The 27900-nt window shown below is 42.4% G+C and overlaps 1 protein-coding gene across 6 annotated transcripts in view; it reads right to left on the reverse strand.

Annotated features, from left to right (window-relative positions):
• GRIK2 (glutamate ionotropic receptor kainate type subunit 2) overlaps window positions 1–23591 on the reverse strand; it is a 639626-nt gene extending 616035 nt beyond the window's left edge. For 5 of the 6 annotated variants that reach the window (XM_007169640.3, XM_007169639.3, XM_007169641.3 and 2 more), the window contains exons 1-2: window positions 23413–23591; window positions 17843–18249 (exon numbers count right to left, since the gene is read on the reverse strand). In XM_007169640.3, the coding sequence (XP_007169702.1) occupies window positions 17843–17957 (115 nt within the window). In that variant the 5' untranslated portion in view covers window positions 17958–18249; window positions 23413–23591. Of the gene's footprint in view, window positions 1–17842; window positions 18250–22692; window positions 22743–23412 lie in introns of those variants that run through there. The other variant, XM_028163387.2, reaches the window with a different exon arrangement.
• Between the last annotated feature and the right edge of the window lie 4309 nt (window positions 23592–27900).

The following is a 27900-nucleotide window of genomic DNA, read 5'->3' on the forward strand; positions in this document are numbered from 1 at the left end:
CTGGAATTTGCTTAGCAAATCAGAAAGCAAAGAGAGGACTGCTGTGAAACTGCAGCAGTTCCTCCCCTGCCCAACCTCATCACCAGCGCTGAAGAGCCATCCTCATCTTCAGAAGTAGGCAGGGGGGGGTCAGGCCTGCCATTGTTGAGAAATACCCCACTATTTGTCACCTGCCTAAAGGCCTATTGGGTCCTGGTTGATCGTCTGGCCCCTCATGTTCCTGAAGGGCACCCCACTGGCCTGAAAAAAAAACACATAGGACTTCTGGGGTGTGGCGGGTGTCCAATCATCCTTCTGAGAATAACATAATATGTAGACGCATCTGATCTAAATGAGCCTGAACCAATTACAGAAATCAATACTTTGTGTTGCAAAACTAATTAAATGATTGACCAATTGATTGATTATATTAACATTTAGGTTCTTATATGCCAGGCCCTTCACTAAGCACTATATGTTATCTCTTTTAATCCCAAGAATAACTGTATAAGGTGAATAATATTATCATCCCCATTTTATAAGTAAGGAAACTAAAACTTAGGAAGATTCAGCAGCATGTTCCAATCATATAGCTCAAAAGCAGCAGAGCCAGGTTCAAATTCAGATATGTGTGAATCCAAAACCCAAGCTCATGACCTTATAATAGAAGAACTGGTTTATAATTAACAAACACCTATATAGTGGAAAGTTAAGACACTTAAAAAACCGTTACACAGGGCTTCCCTGGTGGCGCAGTGGTTGAGAATCTGCCTGCCAATGCAGGGGACACGGGTTCGAGCCCTGGTCTGGGAAGATCCCACATGCCGCAGAGCAACTAGGCCCGTGAGCCACAATTACTGAGCCTGCGCGTCTGGAGCCTGTGCTCCGCAACAAGAGAGGCCGTGATAGTGAGAGGCCCGCGCACCGCGATGAAGAGTGGCCCCCACTTGCCGCAACTAGAGAAAGCCCTTGCACAGAACGAAGACCCAACACAGCCATAAATAAATTAATTAATTAATTAATTTAAAAAAAAAGAAAACCGTTACACAAAAATACTTGAAAACAGAAAAATGTTCACAATAAAGTGTTAAGTGAAAATAAATTAACAAAACATGTATAGTACGAGTCAAGGATAAATCTCAAAATGACATTTATGGTGAAATAATGGGTGATTTTTAAATAATTTTTTATATATTTTCCATTTTCTACAATAACCGTATTACTTTTTTTAAAATTTATTTGTCTATTTTTGGCTGCGTTTGGTCTTCCTTGCTGCGCACTGGCTTTCTGTAGTTGCGGCGAGCGGGGGCAACTCTTCGTTGTGGTGCACATGCTTCTCATTGTGGTGGCTTCTCTTGTTGCCGAGCACGGGCTCTAGGCGTGTGGGCTTCAGTAGCTGTGGCTCACAGGCTCTAGAGCACAGGCTTAGTAGTTGTGGCGCATGGGCTTAGTTGCTCTGAGGCATGCGGGATCTTCCCGGACCAGGGATCAAACTCGTGTCCCCTGAACTGTCAGGCAGATTCTTAACCACTGTGCCACCAGGGAAGTCCCTACTATATTACTTTTATAATCAATCAAAATATTTTGTTTTAATTTTAAAAGGCTAGCAAATACAAACAAAATGATAACAGTGGTTTTAGTTGAATGGCACAATTATAAGAGGTTTTATTTTCACTTTTACACTTTTCCATATTTTCCCAAATGTATCAGTACTACAGTGCATTACTTCATAACCACACACACACATAAAGTTAAAAACTCTAAAGAGCTGAGCTCCTTTCTAAAATGTTTAATTGGATGCCTGTGGCAGAGACTACCAGTGGTCCTTCAATATTCATTCTCTATGTCTTCTACAGAAATAGACCCTGAGATTTTCAACTGGGCACATTTCCTGTAATAGGGCTTCAATTCCCAGCCTCCTGTTTGCCCAGGTGTAGCCATGTGCCTAAGTTCCTGTCAACAGGATATGAAGTAAAACGGTGTGTGCAGCATCCAAGAGGTGTCCATCCTGCTGTTGGGAAGGTGCATGAGATCCCTACAGCTCCACTTTAGACCATGAGAAAGTCCACACCAGATGCCAGATATAGACGCCAGAAGAGAGAGCTGGAAGCGGCATGGACCCCAGAAGGCTACAGATCCACCACACCATCCCTGACTTGTATGTGAGACAGAAGTACACATCTATCTTGTTTTGTTTTGTTTTTCTGGAAGGTGGGGTGATGTTTTTGTGATATATTACTGAATCTACATCCTAACTAATACAGTACTTAAATACTTAAAATAATTTAGACTAGTTCTCTCTCTCTTTCTCTTGCGCTCTCTCTCTCTCTCTCTCTCTATATATATATATACACACATACACACATACATATTTATGTACACACACGTGTGTGCAAGTGTTCATGAATATTTGTATATAAATATATGTGTGTGTGTATGTGAAATATATTAATGGCATTACTATGATTTGAGACAACAGGCCCAGCCCAGCTGAAGACTTCTGGAGTTAGAGCAGTGGAGAGAAGGAACACAGACAGCACAGCCATTCTAATATCTAATCTAATATCAAGAATGGAATGTCGGGACTTCCCTGGTGGTCCAGTGGCTGGAAGTCTGCCTTCCAATGCAGGGGACACTGGTTCGATCCCTGGTCGGGGAACTAAGATCCCACATGCCACAGGGCAACTAAGCTCGCACGCCACAACTAGAGAGAAGCACACATGCCACAACTGAAGATCCCGCATGCCACAACTAAGACCCGATGCAAACAAAAATAAATAAATAAATAAAATTAAAAAAAAAAAAAAAGAATGGAATGTCTGAGTAAAGGCCTCAGTAGATCACAAGTCTCAGAGAAAGACGCAAACAGCAGGCTTTAGAAATCTTTCCATGCATATGCGGCTAGATGCCTTTCTTCATGTTAGAACAATTATTTACATGTTACTACTGTGTGCACTTGTCACACTGTTTTGCAATTTTCTTTTCTGTGGTTACCTATACCTGTAGATTATGAGATCCTGGATGCAGAGACCAGTTCTTTTTACTTTCAACTTCTTAGTGTCCTAGAGCCCAATACAGTGTCTGGCATAAGGTAAGCAGTTAAACATTTGTTAAATGAATGAACAAATAACACATTGGATTATTGGTTGCTTGTACAAACAGACCTAAATACTAAGGTATATATTACAAAGAAGCAACATATTACAAGGTATATATTAAAGTACAAACTCTAGATATTAGAGAAAAACCATCTCCAAGTATATATACATTTTGATAAGTTATATCAAACTAAAAGTGAATTTCAATATGGTGGATTCTTCAATTCTATCAAGGTATCAAAATAAAATATTGAAACAGAGCCTATAGTATGGAACTGAAAAATATACATCTTACTGCCTATCAGAAAAAAAACAGTATCATTAGGAACCTCTATATAATGTATTTTATAATAACCATATTTTGGGGAAATTTTCATATTTACTGAAATTTTAGTTACGTCTTGCTTTACAATTATTGTATTATGTCAATAATCAAAGAACTGGATCAGATACCAATGCTGAATAAATATTTGTTGAATTAAATGGAAATTTAAATCAAAAATGGAAGCAAAATTGAAAGAGTTGATAGGAGGCTTTTGGCATCCTCCCTACAACCACAGTATAAAGCATTACTTTATTTTCTGGTAAACAAATTTAGTTTTATCTCCCTTTCTTGAAGAATAGCACCAAAAGAGAGAGGGAGAGAGATTACTTATACTAACTACGGCTTTTGCTTATTAATACGTAGTGATCTTTTTATATTCGTTTAGTTCCCTTATAACATACACAGTACAGGAGAATAAACAAACTTGAGCATTAAAATTCTCTCCACAGTTCACTTAGAAAATATGCTACTTTGAAATCTTAGCTAAGAGTCTATCCTTGTTTATATTAAAAATGCTGATGTAGTCTGGCCACCTGCTAGGCAATAAAAGATGTATAAAATTCAAAGAACTTTGAGCAATTCACTTCCATTACCACTGCCTTGTGGCGGTCAAGTTTAGTAAAGTCAGAGACTCCGACCTAAAGCCAATAAATGAGTATCCTTGAATAAATGTAAATGTGTTAATAATATTATCTACTGTGTACATTTTTTCATATCCTATGCATATATTTAAATTTATCCTAAACAAATGGGAAGGATAAAGGCATAATAATTCTAACTTATCACTGGATGAATATACAGGATTAAAACCTACTGTGAGTCTATCTCTGTTTTGTAAATAATTTCATTTATATCATTTTTTTTAGATTCCACACATAAGTAAGATCATATGATATTTATTTACAAAACAGAAATAGACACACAGACATAGAAAACAAACTTATGGTTACCAAAGAGGAATCAGGGGAGGAATAAATTAGAAGTTTAGGTTTAACAAATACACACTAATATATATAAAATAGATAAACAACAAGGACCTACTGTATAGCACAGGGAACAATATTCAATATCTTATAATAACCTATAATAGAAAATAATCTGAAAAAGAATAGATACATATACAAATGTATAACTGAATCACTTTGCTGTACACCTGAAACTAACACAACATTGTAAATCAATTATACTTAAATAAAATTCAGACAACAATTTTAAAAAAAGCTTACTGTGAAATTCATGCCATAAAAAAGGATTTTTCATAATATGTCTTCCAGAGAACTGCACACCACCAGATACAATTTTTTGAAAGTACATATTTCCATGCTCTCAATCATTAAATCCCCTTTGAACTATTTTCATTAAAATAACTAACAATATTTAAACACATATTAGTAAACATAGTTGAGTCCCAATAAGAAAAATTCCGAGGAATAGTAAACTCAATGAGCTTCTTCAATATTTATCTTAAAATTATCATTAGCATGTAATTATGATGATTTCAATACTTTAGAATCTCTAGGACTTCCCTGGTGGTGCAGTGGTTAAGAATCCACCTACTAAAGCAGGGGACATGGGTTCGAGCCCTCGTCCGGGAAGATCCCACATGCCGCGGAGCAAGGAAGCCCGTGCGCCACAACTACTGAGCCTGCGCTCTAGAGCCCGCGAGCCACAACTACTGAAGCCCGTGTGCCTAGAGCCCGTGCTCAACAAGAGAAGCCACCGCAATGAGACGCCCATGCACCACAATGAAGATTGGTCCCTGCTCGCCGCAACCAGAGAAAGCCCGCGTGCAGCAACAAAGACCCAACGCAGCCAAAAATAAAATAAATAAAATTAAAAAAAAAAAAAAAAAGAATCTCTAACCAATCTATAATTGTGCCACTGTTAATGGTACCATCAATAATGTGTCTCCTATACAGAATTTTGTATAAAGTCTCCCAGATGGCAAGTTAAATTATGGGAATATAGTTAATTAACTGATGTTTTTACCTAATTGGCAATAAATATGGAAAACTCTTAGTTACCAATAATTTGGACAGATAAAGATATTATCAGTTTTAGTACTAAAGCAGCATATATAATTATTGACAATGTCCACCTGAAACAAATATACGAGCATTCTGGTTTCATTCCAAAAGTAGTGTCCAGATTTCAACTCTTGGCACCATGACCTAACAATGACCCAGATAGTATAGTCACAGCAATGGGCTGGGGGAGGGGTGGACACGGTTTAGTCCAAGGGGTTTCTAATGAACACCTAGGCTGGACTCTATTTTCAGCCCAGATTCTGGCCCATTTACATGTATTCATGGCAACTGAGTTGGGGTCTTCTTAACTAGAGCAGATGTCTGCTGGAATTTTTTTTTTTTTTTTTTGTGACAGATTTTGGGAAAACAACATTTTAAGATGATCTGTTAGGGGCGACTCTAGTAGGAGGTTGAGAGGGAAAGGTCCCACAACTATTCATCATCTTTGACATTATTTGTAAAACAACACCTGCTTAAGATTCCCTTGGGCGGTGGGGTCGGTTATATGAGTGTAAATATTCTAAATGCTTAGGTTGTAAAGGATCAGTAAGCACATCAGTGGTATGCTGAGAGCCCAACACTGTGTGTGTTCTGAGAGGGATGATAAAATATCCAAGCCACAACCCTTATCTACAAAATTTACTCATTGTTTTACACAGCCTAGCCATGATTATCAATTGCCAGTCCAGAAAGCTGATGCACCCACGCAGAGGAATTATAATTTTAAGGTCAAAAACTCCTTAGGATTAACTAGCTCAGTGATTGATTTTCAACCTGCCTGGGAGTTTTGTTTTGTTTCTTTTAAGTGCATTTCTTAAGAGTTTTCTAAAAAAGTGAAGGCACTACAACTATGCAGTTGTGGAACTATGCAGTTGTGAAAAATGAAACATTTTAAACCACAGAATCTCCAGGTTTGGGAATCAGGAATTTAAATTATTTAAAGCTCCTTCCATTCTGATGTGAAACAAGGTTTGGGAACCATTGATCTGATCAAACTTTCTTGCCAATGCTTGAATTTATTCTACAGAATCCCTATCGAAAATAGACGTTTTGGAGGAGACAAAACAATCTAGATTTTTAAAAGGATAGTTGATGTATGGAACAGTAAAAGGAAGAGAAATGCATCTTAGAGAACAAGCTGACGATGAGTCATTGAAACATCACCCCCAATCTCCAGGAAGGCTTCTTGAGGGATCAACCCAGAATCCTCAGGGAAAGATGACAGAATGGAATACTGCCCTGTCCTTCACCCACTGGAAGCAGGAACTCAACGGCAACTTCACATACTCCAACATCAGTTCTGCTATGATGCAGAACTGCTTCCAGAAACCCCAAGCCAGACTTAAGACAGGGGAGTATTTTTCAACCTGCATTTAGGCCATTCATCCTTTGGATTATCATAAAAATTTGAGACTGCCTCTCCTTCATCCAATTCCTGAAAGTTAGAAATCAGTGCTCCAAAATCTCATTATCCTCAACATCCAGGAAATTTTCCTAATAAACTTCATATTCCGAAGTTTTAAGAACTTAAAAAAATTTTTCCAAATATAAAAATGTATTATAAGCTGAATACACTTTTCAAATGGTCTGCTGGATGCTCTAATGTGGCACCACTGGTGTGGGGTTGAGGGGGTTCTTCATCTCTCTCTACTCACCTCTATGCTGCTTCCCCAACACTGGGTTAGAGCTTATAAAAAAAGAGCCGAAAGTAATTCAGAGGGGCCTTCAGGAAGAATGGTGAGGTGAGTGCTGTATGAGTGACACCAGAGTCTGTCGAGCCTTAAAGAGTAAGTCCCGGAAAGACTGCCTAGGGCAGCTCCTTGATGAAGATGCCAACATCACCAGAGAAAAGTCCCCCTTTTCTATCCCAAACAACTGTAGTAAATCTGAGTGTTTGTGAAACTTAAATAATAGCTAAAAGTTCATAACAGGCAGATGGATGAAGAATTAAGTATATATAAAATCAGGCACAGCTTTTCAGAAAATGTTTTTAAACATAAATTAGAAAGACTATGCCGTTGTGAAAAAGTGAAAAATCTTAAACCACCAGACTTAGCATGATTTCTTTGCTTATTATTTTGACTTTTAGTTGTGATATGTTTCTTACTTATATTGTGGATATTTGATAATGCCAATTAAATTCCTAATATACAGAGAAGAAAAGGAAACTATGGACTTGCTCTTCTGTCAAACTACCAACTCAGAAGAAAGTTTGTTCTATTAGTCAATAATCCTTTTCAACATGTTCATAATCGCTTCAGGTGCAATCCAAGGAAGTCTATTCAAGAACAGTTTAGAAAAGACAGACTATTGCAAATGTTTATGCACATTTTAAGAAGTTAAATGAAATATACACAAGTGATAACAAATTTGACCTTGCTCTACATATACACAGTAGATGAACAACTACACCTTCAATCCCCAAAGTCCTTTTCTACCAATAAGTCCAGAGTTCTATGCATTTTCCTATTAATTCCAACATTATCCTTGGAAATTAGATAACAAGTAATACCTATTATACAGAAATAGACATCAAGACCTAATGAGATTTAATTATTTTTCCTAATTTACAGCCACTAGATGACAAAGTCAAGAGTAAAATTCCTAGCTCATACATGTCTGGGGTCCTGAGTTCATGCAGAATTAGAAAATATCACTACAATGAATTCATTCTACTAAAATTGTTTTTAATTTTAATTTAATTTTAAATTCTGATTTGAAATAATTTTATTATATATTATATAAAATGATACAATTATATATATACATACATATATATATGTGTATATATATATATATATATATATATATAGTTTCAGGTAATGGAACTCTCTTGGAATTAGACAAGAAACATTGAGGATGCCTTAGGGGCAATATACTATAATCCCTTAAGGAAGCTAAGGGTACTTTTAAATAGTCTTCCAATGCATTCTCCTTTAGATTAACTGAAAACTTTTCCTTGCTTAATCATTTGATCTGGCCATGTGTTAAAAAGATATTCCTTTATTTCATTTAAGAATTTCATTTAAGAAGTATCCGTGATTCCATATTACTTAGTGGTAAAAAGAAATGAGCCATGAAGTCATGGAAGAACACAGAGAAACCTTAAATACCTATTACTAAGCTAAAGAAGCTGACTTATAAAGACTATACACTGTATGATTCCACCTATATAACATTCTGGAAAAGGCAAAACTGTGGAGAGAGTGGAAGCATCTGTGGTTGTGGGGTGGCGGAGGGGGGGCGGGGAGATAAGGAGGGGGAAGTAGAGCACAAAGGATTTTTAGGACAGTGAAACTCTGTATGATACTCTGTATGGTACATACATGCCATCATCCATTCGCAAAACCCATGGAATGTACACCCAGAGTGGATCCCAGTGTAAACTATGGACTTTGAGTGATACTGATGTGTCAATGTAGGTTTACCAATTGTAACAAATATACCACTTGATAGTCGGGGAGGCTGCTGTCTGTTTAGGTGCAGGGGTCTATGGGAAGTCTCTATACATTCTGCTCAAATTTTGCTGTGAATCTAAAACTTCTCTAAAAAAAAAAAGTGTTTTTAAAAATCTGAATAAAAGAAGTATCCGTGATTCCAGACCAAGAACTTCTTAAAGGTTTCAATGACCAAGGACAAGGGTGGGTCCTTTGCTTCCATTTCAATAACACAGAGAAAAGAGATCCACTTATTCTTCATAAAATGTAAGCAGCAGACTGAGAAACTACTTGACTGCTTGTTGCAGCCCAAGTCAAGCCCATGCTTTCACTTTCAATTGCTTTCTAGGGGGTGACAAAAAGGAGAAGAAACCCTACAACCTAAATATTAAAGCTCTGAAAAAGCAAGGCCTTAACTATCCTCTGATAGGGCTGGTCCATTCCCTATCCCAAAGCTCACCTTAACTTCTGCCTAAATTCCTTTTCTGGTTCTGAGTCTTCTGCCAATGATATATTTCCCTGTCTTCTTCCCCATCACACATTTTATTTTATTTTTTTTACAGGTCCTAGCTGGAGTCCAATCTGGCCTATAAAAATGCAAACCCACAATAATCTCCTTTAAACAACATTGTATATATTTTCTGCACCACTCAATTTGTACTTTAATATGTATACGTCTTTTCTCTTCAATTGGATTACAAACTCCTTGAGGTCAGAATCTGGGTCTTAGAACTGTATTTGCCTGGCACACAATATGTATTCAATTACTATTTGCTGAATAAATGGATGTGGTCAAAGTTTTGGACACAGGGAGAAGAATACGCTGGCAGGCATGGGAGAGGGAGATGGAAGGAGCTACAGACAAAGGAAACAAAGAAAAGGGATAATCTATGGAATAATCTTCTATGAAAGAAAAGGTGGAAGAAACAAAGGAGGCAAATGTCTAGGGGAAGCTACCAGAACCAGTGACTCTTCCTAAAATTGATGCAAAGCACAGAGAATCAGAGGCTACCCTGGAAAAATAGCATAATTCACTGAAAAACATCACTCGACCAGCAGTCAGGATATTCATGTTTTGGTCTAAAATCTGACACTAACTAGCTGTGACCAGAAAAAGAGATTTAACTGCTCTTGGCAACTCATATCTAAACCTAGGATACCAGACTTGATCTCTCAAGGCCCCTTTGGCTCACATATTACATGATTCGATAGTTTTCCTTCATCTTGAAAGAGTTTTCATTTCATTTCTTCCGGGCAAGGAGGGGCCTGAATGCACTAAAAGGTATAATAAACAATACGGAGGCTTTCGTTGGTAAAAAGATGAGCAGGATTAAAAAGACAACATAAAATAAACCAAATGCCTATGATGATACCGAAGCAGAACATTTCTTTGATATTTGCATTGCTTATTTGATCATTTTAGCTGAGCAATATTCCCATTGTGATAGGTCAAGGACTCAGAGTGAGGCAGAGCTGGAGATAGAAGTGGGAATTAGAGGCAACACCTTTCAAACACTTGCTTTCCTTCAATGATGGAAAAGTACCTAGTTGATTTAAAAGGGTGTGAAAAGCATTTAAAGATCCTTTTGATTGGGAGGAGATATGTCAATGTAAGAAGATCATTGACATCTGATTTCAAATCATCACATATGCTCAAAGACTTGGACTAATACAAGCAAAAAGATCAATTTACAACGCATTGAAATGTCTGGCAGTAGAGCTAGAAAAGACTGTGTATCAAACAGCATTTGGCTTCCCTCTTTTTTCAGCCTCCCCTTCACATCAGTGCTAATCACTCAGCACTCCCTTAGTACCTGGAATTCTCTTTTGTATCTGAGCATCTCTTTCACAGACAGAATCGATTGATCTAATAAACTTATCCGAACTTTACAGTCTAGGGACTATGTGCTCTCCCTTTCAGAATATACTTGTCTTAAAACAAGGCCCCGGAAGAGGGCAAATGCTAAACCAAAAAGAAAGACTGATAGAATTACATGTATCCGTGGGAAAAACATCTGAAAACCACAACGTCCCCAGACCCTTTCAGATCTTTACACATAGCTCTGCTGTCCAGTGACCTGTCTCTATTAAAAGAATGTTTAGTTTTTAATTAAGGAAATGAAGGATTCAAGTCAATCAATAGGAAAATGCTATATTTGAATGCTGTGGTAAATGAAAAAGAGCCTCAAAGCTGAAATATAAAAATAAAATGGAAAATTAAAAATTCTGCAGAAAGATCTTAAGGGTCTTCTCTAACCTCCTCTTCAGTTTTACCATATTAGTTTTGTCCGATAAGCTAATTGTCACTTTGAAAATACAACAGTATAAAATGTTTGGCCCTAATGGTGTGAGGCAAGAGACAAATAAGCCTACTTGTTCAGGGATCAATGAGGAGTGGGGACATGGGGTGGGCAGGAGGGTGAAAACTGGTGACTTTGAGGCTACCTCCTAACCAGCTGAGTGCTTTCGATTTGGTCAACTTGGAATTTTTTTAAACAATTTTTTAAATTATGTACAATCAAAATTGGGGAGATTTTTATATAAAAACTTGGGTTTGGGTTTTTTTTAAGAATAATCAAAGGAACAGACAACTTTGAGAGGACAATTTCACAAGGCAAGAAGCAGTTGGAAGGAACGATCTCGTAAGAGACTGAAGCTTGACTTTCACCACGTGAAAATGAGAACACTAAATGTGTTCTCAATGTGAAGCGAAGAATTGCCCTTTTTCCAGGGGCAGAAGGAACCTGAATGCACTAAAGTATGGTAACCTGAATGGATAAGTTTCATTAAGGAAAAACAAGGGCGGGATTAAAAAGACAACATAAAACCTAAGTCAGATACCTATGACTCTACTGAAACTGTAGAAGAACATTTTTTGAAATTATTTTTGCGGTTTCTCTAGTACAGATAAGCATTGCTTATATGAAAAAAATTGCCAAAAACAAAACTTTTAAAGAAAAGTAAAATTTGTTCTTTTCAGTTATTGAAAAGAAACGATTCATCATCAACATTTACCCTCAATACCCTGGATCCTCTCAAAAAATTTTACATGTCTATTGTTTTTGAAATAAGAAACATATATAATCCCATTTATGAAGTGAGCTCTTAAAAATATTTCCTTTTTGAAACTTGGTCCTCAACCTAGGTTCACAGTATATGGTGAAGGTCTAAAGAAAGCTTATTTAACCTACATTAAATCTTGATAATGCATTAATGAGTCTTTTAAAGGGATAATTTTAATTCCCCAATCTTCAACCATAAAGACTATATAGTGCTAATCTGCCTTGCCCTTTCGATTAAACCTGTTAAGGGCGTTCTATTTAGTCAGCACCCGGAATGGGCCATTAAAATTCTTGTTCGGTAAGAGTTGTGTTCAGTGCTCTGTTGTTTTAAATTCCATTAAATCCAAATGCTCTTTATCGCCGCATGACCACCGTGACTTCAATCAGCCAATTTAATTACCTTACAAAATTGTCAGCAGAAGCAGCAAAGAAAAACAGGAAGCCCTATGACGTTATCAGATTGAAATCTTCCTCTTCAGTGTTTAATCTAGACCAATCAATAATGATGATGTGCACCTACTTCCTTCTCTTTCAGGGGCTTTTGACCTTACCTTTCATGCTAAGATTTAGGGTTTAAGATTCATTTGAAGCACTTCTAGTACCTTGATGACTGGATTACAAATTGAAAGTCCACAGAAGATAAAGCTTCACCACCCAAATGCAAAACAATCAACAATTCCATTTCAATACTTTAGACCATCCTACAGAGGAAAATTTTAGGATCTCCTGCAAACCCCAGGTATTATGGATGCAGTAGATTAAAGCCTTAAGGCTATTACAGTTGAAAGACAGTGAACTACTTTCTACTCTGATGTGTAAAAATGGACATCAACAATTTCCAGGGAATCAATGGAATTGGAGCTACAATAACACAGTAAAATCCTAAGAACAGAAAGAGAAAATAAATCCCTCTCACTTGAATTTCTACCACAAAAGAGCAAGACATTTATCAGAAATTTTGATAATTAAAAGAAAATCAAAGATTATGTCATCATTATCATAGGCAACCCTTTATTTAATGGTGAATAGACTTGAAAAGGCTCTGATAACCAATGATACATCCTGTGTTTGGTCTATGTTATGTTCCTCCTTTGTGTGGGAGCAATTCACATTAACTTTCCAGTGCTGAGTAAATGTTGAAACAGTGTCATTTGAGAATTCAGGACTGAACACACTGCAGTGATCACTTGAATTAAGCTAAAAAGCAAAAGGTGTCTATCTGAAGAAATGTCTACTGACATATAAACCCTTGTTCACTTCTTAAAGACAACCTCACAAAGCCAGAAAACATGTTGAGTCCCATGTGTCTTGGTGGAGAAGAGGTGCTATTTCTAGAGGACGAAAAGATCATTTTTAAGTCATTTTCTGAAACGAATGTGCCTCCGTTGATGGATCACATCAGAGTTATTCTTTGAAGCTTTAAGAATAAGTGAGAACTTACGTGAAAAAACATATCAGATTCTTTTTCTTTACGTTTCTTTCTTTTTTTTTTTTAGCGTGGCCGTTGGGTTGGCGATTCTTGGAAAGATTTCCCTCCCCTGCTTTCCAGAGCTCTGCTGAGCAGGTGTTCGGGCTTTATCTGTTTCAGGCAGTAGCCGCTATTACTCCCGCATCCCCACCTCCCAAGAGCCAGTTTTCCAGCTTCCAGCTGTAACGCCACTCCCCCCCCCCTCCCGCCCACCTCACCTCCTAAAGGAAGAAAAATCTCTTCCAAAGATCTTGTAGAGAGTGGCGGCTTCTAAGCCCAGCCAATTCATTCACACTCCTCGATATTGTAGCACATCTGCTACTAATGATTCTATCTGGGAGCACATGGGATAGCCAACAAATAGGGGGATTTCCATAGGCACACTTTGCGTCCCCTCTCACTCTGTGGGTTTTATAATCTGGGCTGTCCCTGAGCTGGCTGCCTTCACCTTTGGCTTGTGCGCAGGGAGGTGGCTAAGCGCTGTGCCATGGGGCCAGCGCACAGTGCCAAGGAGGTCCGAGCGCGTCTGGGGGTAGACCTCGCCTGGGAAGCCTTTTAGAAAAGCCGTCCTACTGGAACGCCGAAGAGAAAAGCTAGGTCGAAACATCTGAAGGGAATGAGTGGCCTACCACGATCTCAGCTCCTCTGAAAGGACTGTCTTGGAGAAGCTGCCCACGAGTTAGGGAGAAAGTTTGGGTTCCTGTCTTCGCTCTTGGCATTCTAACTGCCATTCCAGATAAGGAATTTGGAAAACCCGACCTCGAAGATCGTAAACAAGTGGTGGCTTGGGAAGTGATCTCTTAAAGAAGATGCCAAAGCCGCCCAACCCCCAAACTGCGAGACGGACTGCTAGCCCTGCGTGGAGCCCCGCCCGGAGCTGGCTTCTACCCCTTCCCACGCTTTCCCAGGAGCAGAGGTCGAGCGAGAAGAGAAGGGTGGCTAAAGTAACAAAAGAAACGTTCAAGTACCTCGGAGCCACTGTGGTGCTGGGAGACCTTGGAACTGGGGCTCGCGCCTTCGCCCGTCCAGCCGCTAGCAGGGCCGGGCCGCAGCTGCGGGGAAACAAAGGTGCCTCATTTGCATTGCGCGGCGCCGCGGGCTGCCGGGCGGGAGCGCACGCGAGAGGCCCCGCGGGGGGCGTCGCAGGCTCCGCGCCTGAAGACGCCGGCCCCAGGACTTCTGACCTGACCTGGAGCGGGGAAACTGACCCTCTAAGTGTCCAAGATCCACCGTGTCCCCCGACAACGCGCCCGCTGGGTGGTCGCCCTGGAGAAGCCAAGCTGGGCCAAGCCAAGATCAAAGGCGGGAAAACTGCCACGACCCACCCACGGCGCGGCGCCGCCCGCCCGCGGGCGAGGAGCTGACCCTTGGCTGACCCTCAGGTCGCTCCCCCATCTCCCCAGGCTGCCTGCAAGCTTCGGGAAAGCTCCCTGGGGTCGGCGCTCGGGAGACTTTCTCTCAGAGGTGTTTACAGAGCGGCTTCGGAGTAGCAGGCCCTAGTGGGCAGCCCCGAGGCCAGGCAGGGTGGGAGGGGGCGCCAGGACACAGGCGCTCGCGGATGCGACTGCAGGAAGTTTTCCTGGAGGCCAGAGAGGAGTCATTGTGCCAGAGTGTTGGACTTGCTTCGCTAGAGTGCATTTGTCCGCGCGCGTGTATGTGTGTGTGTGTGTGAGAGAGAGAGAGAGTGGAGAAAGGGAGAGAAAGATTGAGCACTCGGAAGATGGGCGGGGGTGGCGAGGGACTCGGCAAGTGTCAGCACCCTAGGCTGCTCCCCGATCCACACTCGTCGGTAGGAGGACGCAGAGTCAAGTCACAGCCCTAGCGGGAGCGGGGGGAAGGCCAGCAGAGAGCCCGTGAAGGTGGTTTGCCACCACCTACGGGAAGAGGGCTTGGGGATGGGGCGGCCGCCGCGCGGGGCCCCGCGGTTGCCATAGCGCCGCCGCAGAGGCGCCCGGCGGCTGGCAGAGGCCAGCCACACCGGGGTCGGTGGGGAAGGGGCTGGATGCCACCTCCTCAATAGAGGCGGCGGGTCTCGCCCGCACCCCAGGGGCAGCTGCTGCACCAACGATTCCAACCCCTTCCCGTCCAAGGCACTGGGCCAGGGAGGAGGCTCTGGTTCGCCTTTTCAGCTGAAGTTGAAAATAACCTTTCTCAAGAGTGGCTCATACGCGCGCAACCCATCTCCACCCCACTCAAAACATGTTCTTCCCAGAAGAAAATAAAACTCCTGCCATTGCATCAAAACATCCCCAATAGGTAAATGTTCCAAAGATGATCATGTATACAGTCCTTCACCACAGCTCAGGTCAGAAATCAGAGGAAATGAATCTCCACGTGGAAGATGTTTGAAGTTAATGGAGAAAATAACAAGTTATCTAGAAACTGGGCTGCTGGTTTAAGGTAGCAAGGCATAGGTGGGAAGGTGTCTGCCTACTCCCCTATTTCTTACAGACATTCTTAGTAAGCACTGGTCTAGGAAAATGTATTTTTGTGTGTGTGTCAGCTCTTTTGGAAAGCTGCTACACACTCTGCTACAGTCGCCAAGATTTTTAATATGAAGATATGAAATGATCAGCGAATGTAACAATCTAATGATTCAGCACATATTATGCTGCAAGACCAGAGCAGCAATAATTAAATCTTTAGAGTATTGGTGGCAGTCTTCCGGCTCCCAGACTTCTTTTTTTTCCCCACCCAGTCCTCAAACACATTAAGACACACTCATTCACAAACACACTTCAGAAGACACCTCAGTATTCCAAATAAGTAGGTTGTACTACTCAAAATATTGGGCAAAACTACCGAACTGTAGCACTTACCATGCTTGAAGCAGAACAGCTGAACACACACACACATTTCCAGCGATACAGGGACCTGTTTAATCTCATCCAAAGAAACAAGCATTCCTGTGGACGCTTGTTGCTAAGAGCAACGTGCTTAAGTACCATCTAAAGGCATGAAGAAAGCAGGAAAACTACTACAGCAGGAATCCAGTTATAACTCATTGTCTTTTCTTGTCATTACCAGTCTTCTGGACTCCAGGTGTGTCTATGTGTTGGTGGGGGAGGGAAGGTAGGGTTCCCTTTTTCAGTATGTGAAAGCATTCCTACCCTGGTTCCACAAAGCCTGAGATAGATGATGAATTTTATCATTATAGAAAAAGCATATGGGAAAAAAGCAAGAGAGAAGATACTGCTGACATAATAGGAAGTACAGGCAATCACTCTTCGATTTAAATTTGACTGAGTGACTTAATGTATCTGCTTTTATCTCAAAGACATATACTCAGGATTATACGGTTTCCTGCACTCTTTGGTCTAAATCCACTCGAACCGTCAAAGCAGGCGCCCACAGTGGGAGCGTTTACCCTGCTGGCTTTCTCCTCTCTGGCTCTTATCTACTTAAGGGAACTTTCCCTGACTAGTTCTCCTACTGAAACTCCATTGGCCATCGAAAGCGGCTGAGCGTTGCCCACGCTTCATTTCCTCCAAGCAAATCTGACCAGCGTTTCCACCGGAGTCTCACGTTTAGATTTTCCTTCGAGCCCCAAGGAAACCTGATTCCTTAGGAAAGCAATGGGTTCCCCTCATATAGAACTGCCACCTCGGCTTTTTTTCTCATGCTACAAGTGAAATAAAGATGCAGACTCAGACTCCCATACACAGACTCCCTCCGCCCCAGTCACCACTGGTCATCATGTATTATTAGTCCAGGACGCGCAGTGAGAAACCTGTGAGAGGAGGGCTCACAAGTTTAAAACAAACAAAAACTCTCCCTCACGACGCTATTTCTCTCCAACAGCAGCCTCCCCTTGTTAAGCAGACCCTTCAACCTTACAACAATATCTTTAAAAGCTCCGCGTACCCATAAGGGGACCAGGGATTGAAAAACCGGTCGAATGAACCGAAAAGGCTCTCTGATGACAAATCAAAACGGTTAGCGCCTTTCACTTGCGGACCTGCCCAGGTCCCAGGCGGAAGCGGACAGACGCCAACTTGCCGAAGAGTTACCAGATATTAACTCATCAGCGGGGCCATCTGAGAGGCGTGTAGCCCCAGCGCGCACGTTCTTGGGGAAGGAGCAGCGGGCCGAGCCCGGGAGGCTCCCGGGGCGACAGGAGGGAGCGGCGGCGGTGGCCGTACCCCCAGCGTCATTACCGTCTCTGAGACTGGCTACCATGGGGACGTAACGCAGCCACCACGACCACACACTGACACTCACTTCATCCTCCCGCGGCTGATTTTTTTTTTTTTTTCAGTAAAGGGGTGGGGTGGGGAGAAAAGAAATGAAAAGCACAGTGCGTCCTTTCAAACCCTGGGAAGCGACGGAGCAGTGAACAGGTCCAAATGCACCGAGCCCACCCGCCTAGAGGAGCGAACACGCCTGTTTACATCCGGCTGCCTCTGAGCCGGATACCAGGCGATGGAGAGGGATGGGGAATCTTACCAAATCTTAATACATGCGTGGTTCCTTGAGAATATCCAATCCACAGTAAGCAGAGCAGGAGTTTAATGGTGCGCCTGAAGACTGGATTACTTAGAATCGGGGAAATAATCTTCATGGTGTTTCTGTGTCCACACGCGCGGCACCCACTTCCCCGATCTAGCGTTAGGCTCCCGGTTCGGGTAGGAATGAGGATGCGTCGAGTGGTGGCCGCAGACACGATCACGGCATGGTCACAGAGAGAGGAAGGAGTCTCCGCTTCCCAAACCCATTAGCAATCGCTGCATGTTCTTCCCTCACTGCGCCAAGGAGCAACCTTCCACTGCAAGGGATGGTGGGACATCCATGTTAGTCGGGAAGCATCCGGGAGAAATGCAGCACGCACACCCCCAACGTCCGGCCGCGCGAGCCTGGGGAAGCAAAGGAGGAGGAAAATCAATAGGAAGCCCAGCCTTGGAAACCGCCGAGGCGTCGGTAGCGAGCCACAGTCCCAGCACAAAAGGCGCTTTGCTCTCAAAGGTTTTGCCAGGCCCTATTCTACTGCACTGCTGCACAGCTTCTGACGTGAAGCCAAGATTAAGTGAGAAAAATTGAGATAGCTGCTTGCCTCTTAAGGCTTCCTGCCAGTGAGCTTCCCAACATCTATTATGCAACCGATCTGGTCGCCCACCTTGAGCTGCAAGGAAGAAGTCGGATTTATTTGCGTGGGAAAAAAAGTGCTTTTATTTCCAGTAAGAGTCTTTACTAAGGTAGTGACTGATGTATGCAAGCGGACTTCCTACATCAACTGATGAATTTTAATAAATGACAAGCTAAGACAAAGTCACTTTGCCTAGGAGTTGTAAAAAAGGAAGTGGTCTAACACGGAGGAATTTACTGCAAATGTAAACTGTTTTTAGGCTGAAAGAGGGTCTTTTTATACTTTTAAAATTCTGCCCAGGAATTAATATAGATTGAAGTGCAATTGGAGAGGTGAAGATAGTCTTTAAAAACTTAAGTGGGATATTCCTTGATTACTACCCAGCAATAAAAACAGATTTCTGCAAGTGGCCTTTTAGGGGGGAAAATGTTGAATTAAAAGGAGGGAATCATATTTCCCACCCATTTTTACCTTATCTAAAGTAATTGTGCATATATTAAAAGACAATGCTATTTGAATGGGTGTAGCAAACTCCAAAGGCTTCAATAATTTATGCCCAAATTTCTTCTCACTTTGGTTTTCTGAATATCTGTTTCTTGAAGAGGTAAAATATGGAATCATAGCTTGAGCAACATTGAGTGGCACAGTTTTGTCTAAAAATACCTTATTATTTTCTAGTCTTCTGATCAGAATATTCAGAGTCCCCAGACAGTGACTGTCTTGGCTTTCACAAGTAGCAATTTATTCAAGAAAAAAAGTACAGAAATATATTCTCTTTTAACATAAAAATATATTTTATTATTGAAACAGGTAATATGCTGTCCTCCATGCATATAGATTAAAATACCCAATCCTAATATTTTACATTAGTAAGTGAAACTAAGATGGATAGTGATAAATATATTACTATATATTAATATTTTTAAGTGATCAGGAAGCACAAAATGCAAATTGCTGGACATGTATCTTAAAATTAATCTTTTTCATAACCAACTAGCAGGGCATAGTTTAACCCTTATGAAAAAATTATAAGATCATATCATATTTAAAGAATATCTAAATTTTAAGTAAGGAGCGATATGAGTACTATTTCTTCCAGATAGCAAAATTTTTTAAATCTATTTTAAATCTATTTTTTCTTAAGATATTATAAAATGCTGATTTGAAAATAAACCTACATTTTGCAAAGGCATCAAGTGGGCATTGATTTTTTTCTTTAAGATGGAGGCATAACTGCAGTGTCAAAAATAAGTATCATGAATGGCTAGTTCTGCAATGTAGCAGGCAATTCAATCAAATAATCTGACTATTTGAGCACTTTAAAAGGAACACCTTGTGCTAAAACCAAGGGTATCTAGCGACTCCTTCAGTCCATGTTTAAAATACCTCTTGTAAAGCATGTACAGCCCAACATGTCCTGTCTTGTATTTGCTGTCTCATTTATTCCATTCTATTTGTTCCTTTTCTTCTTGATCCTTGCAGAGATAATAATGACTGCCAGGGCAACAATAAATATTCTTATTTTTTCATCCGTCAATATAATTGATATCTACTACCAGAAAATAGCATGCTCTGTTGTGACTAATCAAAATACTGCAGTTTTGAAGTCTGGTTGGCATTTAACGGAACTTGAGAAAACAAAATGTACCATAACTCCTTGTTCATGTATTCTGTTAACATAATGGCATCTGACATTACAGTTGTAGCTTTTCTACTTAAAACTAGCATTCTAAACTATTTAGTTTTTGTGGGATTATTTATTGGGTGTCTAGTTGAAAAGTGAAAGATCAAGCTTCTAATTTCATGAAGTTCTTACACAGTAAATTAAGCAGTAAAAAGTCTATCACAAATTTTTCTTACTATTAATTGGTCCCCAAAGAACCAATTTTGCACATATGTTAAATTAGGCTCATTTACATCCATCAGCTAATCCAAAAGGCTTCAACACCACAGACAGCAACTCCACCTGTCCAACTGAACTTCTGCAAGACGGGAGATGACCTTTCTTCAGTACCGCGGACAGCGCTCCAGACGTCAATTTATTCTGGAGCAGTACCTTGAAAGTAGTACATTGAATGGGTAATGTGCCATTTGAAGTGACAATGTGCATATTTCTGCTGTACAGACTCTGGGAGTTTGAATTGTTGCATTGTTCACATTGTCAGAAGGACTATTTTGTCAACTGTGTTGTGTGTATATTTCAGTGTGACTTAACTTGGATTGCTTAGCATACCCAGGACGTGCTAATAGCCATCCCTTTCCAGGGCATACTACTACAAAAGCCATTTACATTAACTGTGAGTTCCCTTATGAGCACTAAACTTCTTGTTTCTCAGTACAGAAAATTGCCTGAAAGACCACCAAAATTCAGAATACTGAATAATGCTGTCAATGTTCACTGGCTAAAGACATTTCTAAAATGTACAATTAGTTATTGCTTTAGAATTCTCCACCTCCAGATTTCCATCTGTTACAAGGGTTATCAGATTAATTCTCATTCTTTCTCATTAAACTTCACTCACTCCCAGGGCAAAAACAACAACAAAAACCCTAAAACTACCTCCCCAATACTTGAACAAGATGATATGGTGGTGTAGAAGATGCCTTATAGTAAGGCAATTGTGAAGTTATTACAAGTTTCTCCACAATACTGGTACCATACATCATAGTTCTGGGGCAATATGAAGGATTGATAGAGTCATTATATAGTACTCACTGACCAGATTTAACTCATTTTTAAATTTGTCATTTGCTCCTTTCTCAAAGGAAAAAACAAACAAACAAACCCACTGTTTGATGTCAGCCAATCGTATATATTTAGCAATAATGAGATTTACACACCTTATTCCATGGTTTCATTTGCTTTTTTTCTCATTTTAACCATATGGCAACCTTTATTTCTAGAAGCCAAAGCTCTGTAGGTTCCAAGGTCAAAGCAGAGATGACAAACTGCAAATGCACACACATATGCATGCACACACAGGAGCTGTGTCTATAAGTAAGCCTCAAAAAAAAAAAAAAACAACAACAAAACCACATAGAAGGCTGACATGAAGAGATATCAAGCCTATGATAAATTAGCAAAGAACAAAATGCATTTCATGTTCATGCAGAGCTTGTTCCAACAACAACAGCAAAAAGCCATTAGCTTCATCTTGCACTCTATTTTTATATTTACTGACACTAATGACCTCTTATTCTTGGGCACCATTACTTGAGAAGCAATTTTAGTTTTCTATCCTCCCAGTGAAAATGAATCTTATTCTAGTTAGCTGCCACCTGCTGGGGCATGTACAAATGTGTAATAATCCTTACAGCACAATGTTTCAATAGACAATGCCTACACCTTTTGCAAGAAACAGCAAATACATATCCCAGGACAACTTGAATTTCAAAGGTTCTTCCATGTTATATCTATATTTAAGTTCTTCACATGGAATTCTTTTTAAGAATTCCACTTGACTTGTCACTGAAGTCCTGCTGTTGTGTGACATTTGAGAAACCTCATCTTATAGTAACACCTGACCTATTCTTCCACACATGTGGCCTGTTGTATTGCAGCTAAGCTAAAATAAACAGCCTGTTCATCCATGGCATTAGAGGTGCCAGAGAATAATGTCAGAGCTCATATCAGTTAAAACCACACTGTTGCGTATTTGCACTTCACCCTTCCTAACTATGAATGCTATGCTATGCAATCCCTTGTGATTCTGAACACATTTCAGCTGTTCCACCAACATTCTGCTGCATTGATGATTAATGACATTTAGAGTTTTAATTAATTCTTAGATGCGAAAAGAAGTGTATCTTAATTAAGAAATTGAATTAGAATAGATTTACATGACCTGGAATCTTTTTTTATTTTTATTGTTTTTTAATTTCAGAGCTGTGCAATCTTAAATGGGTTTGAATAGAAGAAAACAAACAGGTAAGACTTCTAGCATCACTTATTTCTCTAACACCTTCCTCAGTGTGTTTCGTTTTGTTTGTTTAATTAGTAAGTTCCTAGGGCCATTGGAAGCTGCCTTGGTGATTACAGGAATGGTTTCTATTAAAAGTTACAAGGTAATGAACTTAGACAAATCAAGATTGAAATTTCAGTGCCTATCTTCCAGCAACGAAACTACAAACTAAGATTCAAATGAATCAATCATCTCGTGAAGTTAAAATAATCATTAATCCATAAGGTAATTTCTGATGACATAATACTTACAGCATGAAGATGAAGAAATGATAGAAGGTAATCTGTGAGTTACCAAAAGGATAGCAGTAGTAGTAAGTTGTCTAACATCCCTTAGTCCCTAAACGGGAAATCATTTTCTAAGAAGGCTCAGCTAGGTCCCCTTGTTTAGTAAAGAACTCCTTGAAGGTAAAAATACCGGAGGATGAGAGTCATTAAAAGTTCTTGACGTTTGTGATCCACCCTGGTGACACTTCTCCCCTCGCCCTAATGGGACGCCCTCCGAGTTTTTTCAGACGCTCTCAACACTGGCACCGGATAAAATGCATGTCTGTACTTCCTCAGCACGGAACTAGGGAGCATGGTTAATGGAAGAATGGGAGGATGGAAGGAAGGCTGGGGAGTTTGTCAGACCCGCAGGCAGACACACAGCTTCTTGCCATCTGTCTCTCTTAGCCTCGCGTGAGTCCCAGTAGCTGAGGCTACTTCCTGACCCGTCCACTTATTAAATTATTTTATGGGGAGAACGCGAGCGCCTGCAGGGGAATTGGCTGAAGCGAGCGGGACAAAGCCGCTCGCAGTGAACTGGTCCAGCGGGTGCCCCGAGCGCACCGGCTCCGCCGCGCCGCTGTTCGCCTTCTTCCTCTCCAGGCGGAAAATGCCCCTCGCCCACCCCGGGTCCCTCCTGTCCTCGTGGGAACAGACACCTCAGGAGGCAGCCCGGAGCGGAGCCCACCCGAGGGGAGCCCTTACCTTTCGCAGGGGGTGAGGTGGGCGGAGAGGGGGAGGGGTGGTCCTCGGGGAGGAGCAGCCGGAGGAGGTCGAGCTGGAAGTCTCCGGCTCCCGGACGGAGCAGCGCAGCCGCGGGCGCCGAGCGCAAGTGAAGGCGGCAGCTGAGACGGAGACTGTGAAGCAGCAGCAGCGGCGGCGGCGGCGGCGGCGGCGGCGGCTGAGGCGGAGGCTGAGGCGGCGGCGGAGACAGACACGCCTCCTGGCGGGGGTTCCTCGCCTCTTGCTTTAAAGGCGCCGCGCTCTTTTCCCCGCGATCCGGGCACGCTCTGGGACGCCGCGGCCACCAGGGCGCAGCGCTCGCCCCTGGACCGCAGGAGCGAAAGTGCGAAACTCTGGGCGCCCACACAGACCTGCACGTTATGAACTCCCCGGCCTGGACTTCATCCCCAGCGTACAGCCCTGCCTACTCTGAGATGGGGAGGCTGGGAATGCGATGCTTGGTTAGGGAGTGATGCAAATCGCCAAGGAATTTGCCTGGCCCTGGGTGGTTGGCAACACGTATAAGTAGCCCGAGCGCGTTTGGTTCTGAGTGATGGCTTTCATACCTCTCCGAAACCATGGCAACGAAACTTCTCAGCTGCCAGGATTTGAGGAGCAGCTGGTAGTCTCCAAAGTGGCCCTTTTAGTCCAACTACTGCCATTTCCCTTTGAAGTCTACGGGAAAGAACTTAACCTGCGCCTCACCCCCACCTCTACCTCAAGTGCACCCTACCAATGCGCTTCCCCCTTGCTGCCTGTACCCCCTGAGACGTCTGGAGTCACGGCGCCCCTCTCTCTGCCTTCGTTTCTAAAAACAGAAAGGGACACTCCCGAGTGTAGGGGGCTGGGGGCGGGAGGGTAGGGGGCTGGGGGCGGGAGGGTCGGCGGACAGTCTCTGTGCCAGTCTGGCGCCTTAATGGCCGACGCCTCCTTTCTTCCCAGGTCCCTGACCTCCCAAATGAATTGCAGAAAGGAGTTGGGTTTGAGATCTGGTGGGCACCTAACAGGTTGGTCGCAGACTCAAAGGTTGGAGAAAGAAGCCTGGGGAGCATTCCAGGCCTGGCGGCCGCCGGTCTAGACTCTATAATCTAGAAGACTTCTTAAATAGGCCCGAGTTGGGGAAGGGCGCCTAAGTTCCCTAGTCTTGCCGCAACCCGGCTTCCAGGGAGGGGCCGCCGGCGGCGAGCACACCCGGCTCCCCGTGCTTCTCAGGAGAAACGATTAGCTTCTGCAAACAATCCCCGATCTCCGCTCCTCTGGGTCGGAAAAGTCAACATCTATTCAATACCGTTGCTATTTTATCCTCGGCCCTACACTATTATCTAGAGCAGAGACTTTGCAAGTTGCCCCCAGAGGAAGTTGGCGAGCAGCGATTCGCTGGGAGGTTTAAGTGAGGCTGAGCGGGAACAGGCCGGGCGCGCTCGGCCGGGAAACAATTTTCAACCGGGCTGTGTAAGGAAGGGGCCAGGTGAGATCCCGTGGCTCTCCTGAGTCCTCGAGCTGCCCTCATCCCTGGGGACACTGTAGTTTCTAATTCCCAAGGCCGCGGAAGTAGAGACACTCAGCGTCCCCAGGGACTGGTCGTCTGGGCTGGAGACAAGCGTTTGTCCTTTTGTTGCTTCTTCCCTGCAGGCCTGGTAGAGTTAAGCCCTCCTCCGCGCCTGACGCAGTATTGCCGCCCTCCACTCCCTGGGGCTAGCGCCTGACTCAGCCCAGCCCTGAAACTCGCAGAAACTCAGTCCTGACAAACCCTACCCGGCTCTCAAGCAAAACCACCAGTCTACCCTCTGGGTCACCAACTTCTGGCTCTCTTGCTCCCTACATGCTGATTGCGCCGGACCAGGTAGGGGAGACTCGGGTTTTAAAGAGGTTAAGGAGAGATGAGTTAGTGGCAGTGTAGAGTCCGCTAGTCATTTAAAGATCCCTGGGGTGGCAGGGAGGCTCCCGTAATTAAGTCAACAGCGGCCTTATTGTACGGAGTAAATAAATAGTCAATGACTCCATTGTACCTCGTGGAGCGGGCAGCCCAGACGCGTGACCGGCTCTGGGCGCCTGGGATCCAGCTGCTGTGACCTGCAGCCTAATGGGCCCTCCAGGCACAGCCAAGTTTGGGCCAGGCCCAGAAAAATACCCCATTCAATCCCATTCCCCCAGAGGAGTAATGAAGACAACTTGTCTACTGGCCAAAGACACTTTCCTTGTCATCATACAACTGGCCTCCCCACTTCCAGGGAGGGAGGAGCAAAACACTGGACACAGAGTAGATTCCAGTGCAAATCCCTGGGTGAAGGCATCCAGCTTTGTTTTGGTGTGATTCTGAGAGTGTGTCTCATTTGACTTTGTGATCAGCATAGGGTTTGGCATGTAGTAGGTGCTGAATGAAAGAATGAAGGGATTACTGACTCCATCTCCCACCTTCCACCCTGTTTTCCCCACGACCACACTGTATCTGGGGAAGGAGACGCTTCAGACAACTTCCTCGAAGTGCTATGTGTGTGTTCTTAGAACCTCGTCATAAACTTCTTTTCCAACCTAGTCGTGAATTTCTTTTCCAGAGCAAACAAGACACACTTATAAAGAGAGAAATAATAGGCGTTAGCAAGAGCATGAGGTGCAGGAGGAGAGAGCTGGGAGGAAAGTGGAACAAATCAAAATTATGCATGTTGTTGACAAATTCATTTTCTAAATAAAATGTTATCTGGACCCTAATGAGAAAAGCAGACTAACAAGGGAGCTTTAGTCTATACACACCCATTTAAACCTTCAAAAAAAATTCTCCAACACTGTAAGATCTTTTCCATAATTTGTTTCAGGGTTTACGAGGAGTCAGATCCCAAGTCTCTTTGGAGGAGGCGGTGAATCTTTTTCTTCTCCATTCCCAGTCATCCTTAAGACCTGATCTCCCATATTTGAGAAGGTCACTGAGTCCCTCCTCTAGAATCGTATGCAAGAACCACCTCTCCATCTTCCCTCTCAGAGCGCTCTTAGAACATTAGCATGTCTGGGATTCTGACTCCTAAGGATCCAGCAGGGACCAGTGTGAATTCCCAAGCTTACTTACTACCAGGTTTTGTTTCTTACTGTTGGTCTGGTTTGTTTGAATTACCTGTATTCCTTCAATCGGAAAATACTATTGTGGATAACCTAGTTCAATGCCTTCATTTTACAAGCGACATAAACCAAAGTGAGAAAAGAGGAGTGACTTACTCAGGTTGCGGCAGAACTGAGACTGCATTCTAGCCGTGCAGACCAACATCAGCCTGTATCCTGCCATCCACTGTCAAAACTTAGAATCATATGAAGTTAGGACTATAAGTAACTTCAAGGACTTCTACTCCATTTCAGGGTCACAGATATGTCTATGAGGAAAAAAAAAACGTACACATACGCACACTGCCTGAAAATTTTGCACACAAAAATAGGAGATGCATGTAGCACCTGAAGCTCACTGTGGGCTGATGAGTCCCTCAACCCCAGGCTAAGAACCACCAACCTAGTCCAACAACATCATTTTACAGATGATGAAATCTAAACAAAATAATTTACTCAGAGTCCCACTGTGGGTTAAGGACAGTTCCAGGACTGGATACCTGGTGTCCAGACTAAAAGCTCCAAGGGGAACAGTGGAAACGTTTTGGATTTGGAGATGTATAGCAATCTGGAGATGAGAAGTGATACAGGATGACCTGGAAGACCCCAGGCTTCTTGTAAGGACTACGATAAATAGGGAGCAAAGGCAAGTTGGGGTTAAGCCTAAGGGTCTTCAAGGCATACGGTGGTGCCGGGTTCTATTATGTGTGGGGTGGCTGGGTGGGGTCGTTCTTGGACCCTGTTTTTACTTCTGCCTGTGGAAGTGTGGGTCAGAGAAGGTCATGATTGCTGGACCTCAGAACCCTCAAGGCTTTTGCCTGCTATTTTTCCTAGAGGAGATGTCCCTCCATCCCCCAGGGAGGAAGGGGTGGCAGAAAGATCTAAGTACCTCCTCCAGTGCACTTTCTCCATCTCACCAGGCACCTAGGACATACGACTGATCCTCTTTATCCTGGATAAGACTGTATCCAGACTCAACAAGTCCATGAGACCTCCAAGTCACCTGAAATGACTAAATCATTTGCTTTTATAAAATCAGTTCACTGTTTCATGTGTAAACCTGTTTTCATTTAGCATCTTCCACATTTAATGCATTCCAACTTTCTCAGCATCAAAACTTACTCAGTCATTTCACTTTTGCCTGAACTCCTGAAATAATACCAAAACCATAGTACTTCTCAAGTATTCTACTTGAATGACTTACAAATGTGTGAGCGTTCCAAAGATTCTCCCTCACCCTTCCTACTAATATAAGTTTTAGATTCTTGAGGTTACCTCGTACTGTCTCGCCTCCTCCTCCTCACTACTATAGCCCCTTTCCCTCACCAATCTCTAAATGTCCAAGTCCTTCTTCAACCCTTAGCTAATTTATTTATTTTT

The sequence above is a fragment of the Balaenoptera acutorostrata genome, chromosome 14, assembly GCF_949987535.1.
Source record: "Balaenoptera acutorostrata chromosome 14, mBalAcu1.1, whole genome shotgun sequence".
Classification (NCBI taxonomy): domain Eukaryota; kingdom Metazoa; phylum Chordata; class Mammalia; order Artiodactyla; family Balaenopteridae; genus Balaenoptera; species Balaenoptera acutorostrata.